Here is a 10,339-nt window from a genome sequence, read left to right as displayed (position 1 = left end):
GGCAAGTGGAGGAGTGGGTGTGTAGAGGTGTTCAAAGAGGAATTTCCCAGGGAAGGCGATTTAGGGGTGGGTGGTTGGCCGGGCGGGGTACGAGAGGTGGTTTGCGGGGCACGGAATGTGTCCCCGGCCCGGCAGCCCGCCTCGAGCCAATCAGCGACCCCACGCCCCCGCACCGGAGGGGTCGGCGCGGGATCGGGCCTCGTTTTCAAACTCCGCCTTCACTACGAGGCGTCATTTTCGTTTTTCCCTCTTGTCCTCGACCGTAGGCACTCCGTGCGGTCCGCTCAATGACTTCACATCATCCCTCCCCCTCTTTTGCCCATGCCCATCCCCTCTCCTTTTCCTCGTAGCGCCCAGAGGCAGGGGTGAGAACAAGGGGTGCCAGCGCCCTACTGTACCTCCCGCGGGGAGGATCGCATCCCCCCGGGGGAAGTTCACCGCCGCCGTCGCGGCTGCTGTTGCTGCTGCTGCTGCTGCTGCTGCTACTCGAGGAAGTTTTGGTACAAAGCGGTGTCGGGCGGCGGCCGGGCGAAGCTGGTCCTGAGTGCCGGGCGCGCCGGCGGCCAGACCATGAGGTCGGGCGAGGGGGTTATGGGGGTGCATGCCGAAGACGGCGAAGCTGCGCCCATGTGGCGGTCTGACTTGTGTGTTGTGCGGAGAGGTGGGGGGGAGGAGGAGGAGGAGGGGGAGGAGGAGGAGGAGGAGGAGGAGGAGGAGGAGGAGGAGGAGGATGAGGAGGAGGAGGAGGAGGAGGTGGGAGGGAGGAGGAGGGAGAGGCTGCTGCTGGCTGCTGTTGCTGCTCCCCGCGGCGAGTCTGTTTGCTCATACGGGGGCCGCATGCTGGTGGGATTTAGAGTGCCCCACTGCCCCACCCCCCATCCTGGTCCGGGGTATATCGCCATCGCCCGGCGCCTCACATCATCGCCAAGGTCGCTGGTGTCGCGCGCTGTCCTGGCCTTGTCCCACGCGCCCCGTCAACGTGGTGTGCGGCTATGTGTGGGAGGGGGGGGGGCGTCATTTCCACGCTTCGACCTACATCCTCCACCCCTTCCCGTCTTTAGTGCGAAATCCAAAATTCATGACAAGCAGCCCGGCTGACGTGCGTGGTTTGACAGAGCCGACCATCAGCAAAGGGCCCGGGGGCAGCCGCAGGGCAGGTTCGGGTTTCACGGACGCAGACTAGGGAAAAACTGAGAGGGGCACCCCAAGGTCACTGTCGTGGCGGGATAGGGGATCTCCTCGTCGGGCTCGCGGCAGCCTAGGCCCTCGGGGCCCCCTGGTCCCCCACCCCGCCCTCTGGGCTGGGCTTTTCTCACCAATTCGCCCACGCACACCTGCCCCTGACCGAAGATGTTACATTCTACCGAGCCCTCCGCTACCAAGCTCTGATCCCTGAACGGGCGCGTCTTCATTCCGTCACGCCCCCGGCTTTGCTCCTGGCAAGGCTCCTGGAATGATGGCGTGGGGCGTAGATTCGGGCGCTGCGCGTGGGCTGCGCGGGGACCTATAGATCGGGCGTAACGCAGCGTATGGCAGGGGCCTTCGTCAGGCGTCGGGTCGACAGCCCCCCCTGTGTGATGGGGCCGGCGGCTGCAGCTGGCGGCCGCGCACCACCCTCTGCCCTGCACCCGGTACCCACCCGTGTTCCCTGCTGCTCGGCTGCGCTGCTCGGATGCGCGCCCACGCCCCCTGCTCACCGAGTGTGCCTCCGCTTGTTGCAGGTGGTGATGCTGTGCGTGTGGGTGCTGTCGGCGCTCTACTCGTCGCCGCGCTTCTTCTGGGTGCAGACCATCTCCATGCCCGTGGACCGGATCGGCAACTCGGAGACCATCTGCATCTCGCACCGGCAGAAGTACGACTCGGAGACGTTCGACCTCATCAACTTCGGCCTGCTGTACGCCACGCCCCTCGCCGTCATGCTGCTGCTGTACACCAGGATCGCCCTGGTGCTGTGGGATGCGGGCCGCGGGCCGCCGGGCATCCACTCGTCTCACCGACCCAGGAAGGAGGTAGGTCACGTCACCTTGTCCCCAAACACCCCCTACATAGGGCGATCACCCCAAAAAAAAACGGGTTTGCAAAACCGTCATTCGAGAAATGTCAAGACAAGAAACGGGCTGCACGGGCTGTCCAAACGGACCTTGCTCGTCCGGAGTCATCTTGGAGAACGTTTTTCTATATCCGTTTTTGCGATCCCCAATATTCGCACCGCCCAACAACCCCTTAGGCCCGGAGGTGTTCCCGTCGTGTCCGGCACTCACGCGCCCGTCTCTGGATGTCCACAGGAGCGAAGCGGCAGCACGCCGTTCTGCCGCGGCGTGGCGCCCACCCTGAGGGTCACCTTCGACGCGGCGCGCGACAACGGCACAACCACGCCGGTCGACGCCCGGGTGTCGATCGCTTCCGACGAGGCCGCCGCCGGCCCGACGGTCGCCGGCGAACCGTCGCCGACCAACGGCCACGGCGGCGGCGGCGGCCTGTGGAACAACAACCAGCACCCGGTGCGCAAGTCGGGGCGGCGCTCGCGGGGCGCTGGGGGCGGGCTGGGCGCCGTGGGGGCGGCGGGCGCGCGCTGCTACCACGTGTCCGCCAGCCAGAACATCCTCAAGGCGCGCCGCGGCGTGGTGCGCATGCTCATCGTCGTGGTGCTCACCTTCGCCGTGTGCAACCTGCCGTACCATGCGCGCAAGATGTGGCAGTACTGGTCCACGAGCTACGAGGGCGACTCGTCCTTCAGCACCCTGTTCACGCCCATCACTTTCCTCCTCACTTACTTCAACTCGGGCATCAACCCGCTGCTCTACGCCTTCCTCTCGCGGAACTTTCGCAAGGGCATGCGGGAGCTCCTGCTCTGCCCGTCTAGGGAGAAGGGGCGCCCGCTGGCCCAGCAGTCCTCGATCACCAGGAAGACGTCGGTCCGCTCCGCCACCAAGCTGTGCCCCGGCGCGGCCGTCGGCGCCGTCGGCGGCATCGCCCTGGAGCACAGCGGCTGAGCGGCCCCGGACGATCTGAGCATCGCGGCCGCGCACGAGAGCGAGTAGCGAGGGGTGGACCACTTGAGTATTCCGTGTACATACTGAAAAATACTCCAAAAATATTCCAGTTATTCCCCCAATTATTCCAGATATTCCAAAAGTATTCCAGATATTTCACAAATATTCCACAGTACACCAAAACTCTCAGTGGTCGACCCCTCGGCGAATAGTAAGTGAAAGGGGTAGGGTGGGGGGTCTTCCGTGCGCAGGCGCGGTATTGCCCATAAGATTTTGTGTCACGATAGTAAATGTTTCCGCGGGCGAGCAATAAACCCTTGCTTGTTTGCGGAGCCTCTCGCGCCGTCCTATCGATGATCGCTCTATCTCAAGTATTGCCTAATTTGGGAGAGTATTTTATTACAACCACGCTCACTTTCTTGTATGTCCCATGCTTTCTATTCTAAAGGTAATGTTAGTGTAAGTTTGTTTGGTTCGCCATCCTATCGATTAGTCGCGCGCCTTTTGAACTGATACCGTCGATATGAATTGTAAATTTGTCCATCTTCGTTGCCAAAGAGTGACTTGTTGTAGACTGTGATACTGTAACTATTAATCTAATTAATTAATTATTTATTTATTTATATATATATATATTCTTGTTAAGAAAAGTATACTAAAGTTAGGAACATTATTGTATTGTATATTAAGCTCGTAGGAAATATTCGGCCCGTGCTCGCCTCCGCGGGACAGAACGGCAGCACGGGCTCGATTTTTTTTTCGTTGTTTTTTCTTACCCTGCGCCAAATGTGGGGGACTTCCCGTCGTTGCAAGTAGTCGGTGCGACGCGCGTTACTAGTGCCATTTCCTGGGACATTTGTTGCCCGCATATCGACGTACTGCGATCTGGAATCTGGTTTGGTGTGTGTCCCAGTCTAGTCACTACTACTATATTACTGTACTACTTGTCATTGTAATAAAGCGCAGAGTATTCTTTTCTACGTGGCGAGTCGTTTCATTCGAACCGAGAAGTCCTCCGCTAAAAATAAAATCGGTAAAAACTCTCCAAAAATTCAAAAAAAAAAAGGGGGGGGGGGAAATCAGTCTAAAAAAGTTTGAAAAAAATTGAAATTTGAGAAAAAAAAAGAGAAAAGACGGTGTGCGCTGGAATTTATGGTGGGGTACACCCCTCGGTTCTCAACCCCCTTATTCCACGGCGTCTTCGACCCCTGTAACACACACTCGACGACATCACTTCACCGTCCGCATCATCTCCGCCAGCCCCTCCCAGGCGCATCAGCTCCGCTCACTGCGCCGACACACACTGCCGCTGGAGCGTGCGCACGGCGTGGGGGCGTTTGGGGCGCCCAGCCCATCGCGACCCTATGGCGCTCAGGAATTCGGAAAGCACCGCGCCATATCATGGTGGCGTGGCCCACCCCTTTCCCTTCCCCCTTCTCTCCTCACATGCGCTGAATGCCTGCCCCTCCGCTGCGGTGTGTGGATGTGTGTGTGTGTGGGGGGGGGGGGGCGTGGAGTGAACGCTTCGCACCATCAGCCCCCCCCCCTCCTCCCTTTTGCATCTAGCTTGGTTTACCCACATCGAGGCGACGTGCTTTGCAAGATAAAGCGTAAGCTCCCGTTCAACTTGTGCTTTAGAGCTGGATACGCATGCAACCAGGCCACGACACGAATGACGCTCAATCTGCACACCTTGTCTCGTCCACCCCGCGCGGACCTCCCACCCCCCTTCTCCCACCGCCCTCCTCCCCTCTCCCCGAGATCCCCCTGTATGAGCTCAACCCAGGATCGCTGATAAGGGAGTATGCGAAATCGCTCGTTATGTTAATTGCCTCTTCTTGGCACTAGTTTGTGTGGTGCCGGCAACATAGCTGACCTCACCGCGCGAGGCCGTTTTCAAACAATTTACCTGCCTTTTCCATAGTCGTCCATAGTATTAGAGGAGGAGGTGAACTTGTTTGCTCCCGTGTTTTTCGTTCTTTTCTTTTTTTTCTTCTTTTTTCGCGTTGCTAGGTGTATCAGCGTCGCTGCTCTCTCCACGGGGGTTGCTGGGCGGGGGATGGGGCCGCATTATGATTTCATTCGCCCCGACGGCTAATTAGCGCACTTGCCCCCGCACACCATGCGTTTGTTTTTCTTTCGCGGCGCGCCCGAAATTTCGCCGACAGGTTGTAAAACGAAAGTGGAAAATGTTCAGTCGGGCGCCGGGCCAGCAAAGCTCTGCACTCGCGGGCCTCCTGCGGCCCTATTGCATGGCGCTTTGGACTGCTCTACTCTGTAAGTTCTTTGAGGGGCGCTTTTGTTACCGGGCCAATTGCTCCTGGCGGGGTGGGGTTACTGCCCTGCAGCATGCAGTCTTCTACCCCCCCCCCCTCCCCCCACCCTCCGGACAACAAACCATAAACATTTTGGCCATCACTGCTCTTGCCCTCCCCCTCTCTCGCTCTCTGTCGATTTCTGTGTATATCTGTCTCTCTCGCTCTCTCTGTCTCTCCTTCCCTCCTTTTATAGTCGCACATATGTACCTACAACGAATCCCCCCCCCTTCTCCCCATATACGGTTACTCCGCCAAGCCGTATATGCTTTCGAGTGGCCTCTTAAAAATTTCATCCTTTTGCCGCTCTCCCCTGCTGGGTAGTTGGACTCCACCGTGCCCAGCGCCAGCAGGGGGCGGCACGGCGGGGAACGGCACAGCTCCCCCTGCAAAACTGTGCTGAGATAAGCCCTGCCCTCGCCGGGGCAGCAGGGCTGTACGCATGTCCCTGGATTGCTCTCTGGAGCAGCGGGTCCAGCGCTGATTCTCTTTGCAGGCCCGCCGGCCCGACCCCGGCCGCTGCTGCGGACCCCGCAACACAACTCTCATGTATTTAGGATAGGTCATGCCCCCGGCTGGGGCCTGGCCCCACCGGCCAGGTCAAACGCAACCACGCTCAATTTATTTTACGCTTACAAAAAAGAAGACACAAAAAAACACACACAAAAAAAACGACCCGGCGTGACAGGTTTTGTCGTTTCGCCAAGGCCGCCGGCGGCGACGACCCCTCCGGGAGCCGATGACGCCGTCCTCTCTTTCGGCGTGGTGCGGCTCCTACTCGCGCTCAAATGTCAACCGGGCGCGTGGTGGGCGCGTCCTAGGGCAGGGCAGTGGCGGTCCGCGCCGCGGTCCGCGCCGGGCCGGGCCGGGCCGAGGGCACCGCTAGCCGAGCTCCGGCCGACACTCCTTGTTCCAGGCCGCCGGGTTGTTTGTTCGGGAGTGGGGCACACCGGCTGTATAGGCCGGCGGGGCGGGGCGGGGCGGCGCCGCGGGCGCGCTGCGTCGCCGTGGCCGTGTGAGTCACGGGACACCTGATTATGTCACGCCTGACATAACGTTACCTTCCTGTGGGATCGTCTCCTGTCGTGAGTGTCTCTCTTGTGTGTGCGAGGCAGTTTCCACGTCATCGCCACCACGCTACCAAAAAAAAAAAAAGTAATTAAAAAAATGAAAAAGTGGTATTTGCTTTGTTTGCGCTGCATTAGTTTCAGTCCTGGGAATGAGCCCTGCTACGGCGGACAGTACGGGGTATTTTAGCGTTGTTGTTGCATTTGGTGGAACTCCTAATTAACGCTAATTATGGAATAAAATTATTTTATTATTCGCCAGCTCCTTGACTGGGGGATGAAAGACGCCATAGCTACTTAAATAACATCCACCACTGACTTACAATTTTTTCCCCGCTAGGCTTTGCCGCGGTCTCTTTGAACTGAGCTGAGGGGAGCGGCCTGAAATCGTCCCGACTTTGGTGCGCCGCTGATACGGTTGATGAGCCAAAGGCACTGGGCGGCGGAGGAGGGGAGAGGCAAAAGGCTTAGCGAGGCTCATGGATTTAATTTTTGCTGTTTTATCTCCCTTCTGACAGTCCCCAACTGACGAGAATTAGCACACTTGCCGTGTTTATACACGATCGTTACTCCAGCGTTGGCACATCTTTTTTTTTCTTCGTCCTTTCCTTTTTTCTCCATTTCGCTGATAAAGAAACCGTATTCTCCCTTTCCGGGCGGACTATGATGATTAATCTCACGCTGCTCTTGGCCCGTGAGAGATTACGAGCGGACGGAGGCGAGTCGCGAAGCCTCTGGCGAAGCCTCACGGCCTCATGGCAAGTGCGTCCTCATTACCCGCAGAGCAGGCAGGCGGCCGCCAGGCAGCCGACAGGCCTGCCGGCAAGCGCTTCACGCTCCGGGCGCTTACAGCGTTCCTCTTGATTCTCACTTTTCTTTCCCTCTTTCTCGCCCCCTGCTACTGCTTGCTGCTCCTGCTGCTGCTGCTGCTCCTGCTGCTGCTCCTGCTGCTGCTCCTGCTGCTGCTCCTGCTGATGCTCCTGCTGCTGCTGCTGCTGCTGCTGCTGCTGCTGCTGCTGCTGCTGCTGCTTCTGCTGCTGCTGGGCACGCTAATATTCATTGGGAGAAAAAAAAATTCCACCCCGCATTCGAGGCGGCTACTCTGCCTGAGTAAAAGCAGGTCTTGATGAAAATAAAGTAAGAGGGAAAATAAAGAGCGAAACCTGCTGTGCTGTGCTGAGCTGGGCCCGAGGCTGGGCCCCGCCGCCGCCGCCGGGCCTTGGGTATGCCGCCCTCGTGCTGCAGAGTCATGCAGGGGAAGGCGATGACCTCCGAGTGGGCGGCGTGGGCGGGGAGCGGACCAGGACCCCGGCGGGCCGGCTGACCGGCGCACCGGGAGGAGGAGGAGGAGGTGGTGGCCCTCCTTCCAGACGCGCGTCAGCAGCCAGCGGCTCGCCCGCGCCCCGCGCCCCGCTGCAGCGAGTCAGACTTGGCCCCCGCCGCGCCGCGCTCGCCGCCCAGATCCGGGCATCTCAACGACCCGGATCTAATAATCGGCCTGTTGGGCGGGGCGGGTGCGTTGCGTAATGCCGTGTAACTGAGCGTACACTCCAGTGTGAGTCGGCATCCGGACTGCGTGGCGGGGCGTAGCGTGGCGTGGCGTGGCGTGGCGGGGTGGGGCGGGGCGGGGCTTGGCGCAGGCTTGGCGGGGACGGCCTGCAGGACAAGGCGGAGCGGATTCCTGCAGCCGGTCCCGGACCTACGAACCGTGGCGAAGGTGCCGGGAGCAGCGGATGTGTTGTGTTTGGAGCCCGTCTGCCATGCGGTGGTGCCCCGCAGCCGTGCCCTTCGTCGCCCTCGATCCCCGCGGGGGTTCCTCCTCCCGTGCAGGCGCACAAAGGTCCTGGAGGCTCCAGGGACGACGACACTCCAGCTCGAAGAAAGGACCTGATGGCGCGTTGTCGACGCGATAGGACGTGAAGAGGCTTTTGATGGACCGCCTGCTCCTGGGCCCCTCGCGCGCGGCTCGCAGCAGCAGCGGGTGTGGGCCGCGCAGGCCCGCCTGACCCCGCCCCGAGGCGAGGGCGAGCTGCATAATGTATTTAGGGGGGGGGGGGGGGGTTAAGGGTCAGCGTCAGCGAACAAGTTTTGCGGGTCTGCGAGCGAATCTTATTCTTGTCTCGAAATGCCATTTGCTTATTTCAGAGTGAAGTGGTTGAAAGCAGTCGACACCCACCTAGAGTCATACGCACGACGACGCAAGCGCGCGCAGTTTTTGCCCGTGGTTTCCCCCATTCCTAAAATAAGAACGAGTTGGTCGCGAGTTTTCGCGAGCTGGGCGCGGGCAAGTGTTCAACGAGTTGATGAGGAAGTGGGGGAGGGGGGGGGGGGTAGTATTCTCAGCCGGCACCTGTGTGGTGGAGTGAACACAACGCCCCCTCCCTCCCCGCCCTCTTCCCCGCTGCCCCCCATCTTCTCCTGCCGCCCCCTCAGAGCTCCCGCCTCGCTTGCACCCTCCCCGCGGGACTTCCCCCCGCCCGCTACGCGCACGCTCCCCCAACTCAATTTGAACAAAGTGGTTTATGCGTCAAACGGCCCCAGCTGGGGCCCGATTTGGACCGCTGTGAGCTTGCCCTCTCTCCCCTTTCCCCTCCCTCCTCCATTTCTTTTGCACGCCGCTGAATCTCAGCTGTGCGGTCTGAGCCGGCCTGAGCCACGGTGCGGCCGCCGCGACCGACAAACGGGTCACAGGTCGCCGTTGTACGGCAGGGTCGACAGGTCGAATCTCTAAAGGCCTGGCCTCCTGAAAAATTTACAAGCTCTGCCCTGTTAGCGCGCGCGTCTTTTCCCACTCTCCCGCGAGGAATGTTTCGTGAGGGTTTACTAGAAAATTTTATGTGGCAAACGTCGTAAGGTTAATCGTAGAATTACAAATTCAAATTTTATATCAAAGCATCGATTCCTATTCCAGCTTGTCCTGCTGCGCAAAAGGTAATGTCATCACAAACACCGTCTTGTATAAATTACATGATAAGCAATTGAAAATCTCGAGGCAATCCTATTTTCCGTTTGGTGTGCGGCTCTTTTGAAAGGGAAAGGGGGGGGGGGGAGGAGACTTACTTATCCCTAGTGTCTTAGTCCCTTACGCTGATAACAATTTTAACGTAAATTTACGACGCTTTTGTTAATTTTGTTAGCCCTGTATGAGAAAAGACAATGCGGTTCCTTGACGACAAATTTGTTGTATCATGACGAGAAACTCGTCACACAACAGCAATTGTGTCGTGATTGTGCATCCTTCGTCGTAACGGAACGACATTGAGCAAGCTAGGCTCTAACAAAATAAGCTACAGAAAGTTGCGCATTTATACGATTAAAATCTCTTTCGTTCAAGGACAAAATTTTTAAAAGGGTGATGGGGTACGCTGCGTTGTGTTGGCAGCCCTAGCTCTGCAATGCGACCTGCCTCCGCCCCCCTGCCCCCGCGGTCCATGCATGCAAGCCAGGCCCCTCCCTCCAGGGCAAGCAGCCAGGTCCAAACCCTTTGCTTTCGCCCCGCACACTCCGTGTGACGAACGGCCTTCCGCGAAAATATTTGTTCTGTCGCGAGAAATTTCCGCCGACCATATCCTCTCCTCTCGCCATCTCTCCCTTTTTACGACATTGCGAGGAGCAAAGCGAGCTCGGCCGGAGGACCGGGGCGGGCCCAGCGGGATAGGATCCCTCTTCCACACACGTCCTCGCGCCGCCCGCGCCGGCCTCGGCCTGGCGGCCCGGCTGAGGGCCTCGGCCTGTCCGCCCGCGCCCAGGGCCCCAAGGGCAGACCGTGCTAACCCAGCGACCGGCACAAAATAATCATAAAAATAATTGTCCGTGATCGAAAAGTCTGGCCTTGGTGCGCACTGCGCGGTGATGGGGCATAGGGCGGCGTGGCCCCCTTACAAGGGAACCCCGCCAAGTGTAAATTCCCGATTTTCATTCTACTTTGGGAAATTGTTGGTCTAAATATGTCATCGAAGGACAC

The 10,339-nt window shown here is 59.0% G+C and overlaps 1 protein-coding gene across 1 annotated transcript in view; it reads left to right on the top strand.

The window, feature by feature from the left end:
* The window catches only part of LOC113213437 (trissin receptor-like), a 6,661-nt gene extending 2,688 nt beyond the window's left edge, over positions 1-3,973 (top strand). The window contains exons 4-5 of the mRNA XM_052263635.1: positions 1,722-2,009; positions 2,286-3,973. Coding sequence (XP_052119595.1) covers positions 1,722-2,009; positions 2,286-2,993 — 996 coding nt within the window. The 3' untranslated portion in view covers positions 2,994-3,973. The remainder of the gene's footprint in view (positions 1-1,721; positions 2,010-2,285) is intronic.
* The last annotated feature ends 6,366 nt before the right edge of the window (positions 3,974-10,339 follow it).

Source organism: Frankliniella occidentalis, unplaced genomic scaffold (genome assembly GCF_000697945.3).
Source record: "Frankliniella occidentalis isolate FOCC.00 unplaced genomic scaffold, Focc_3.1 Scaffold2, whole genome shotgun sequence".
Lineage (NCBI taxonomy): Eukaryota > Metazoa > Arthropoda > Insecta > Thysanoptera > Thripidae > Frankliniella > Frankliniella occidentalis.
This window is presented reverse-complemented; position numbering and strand designations above follow the sequence as displayed.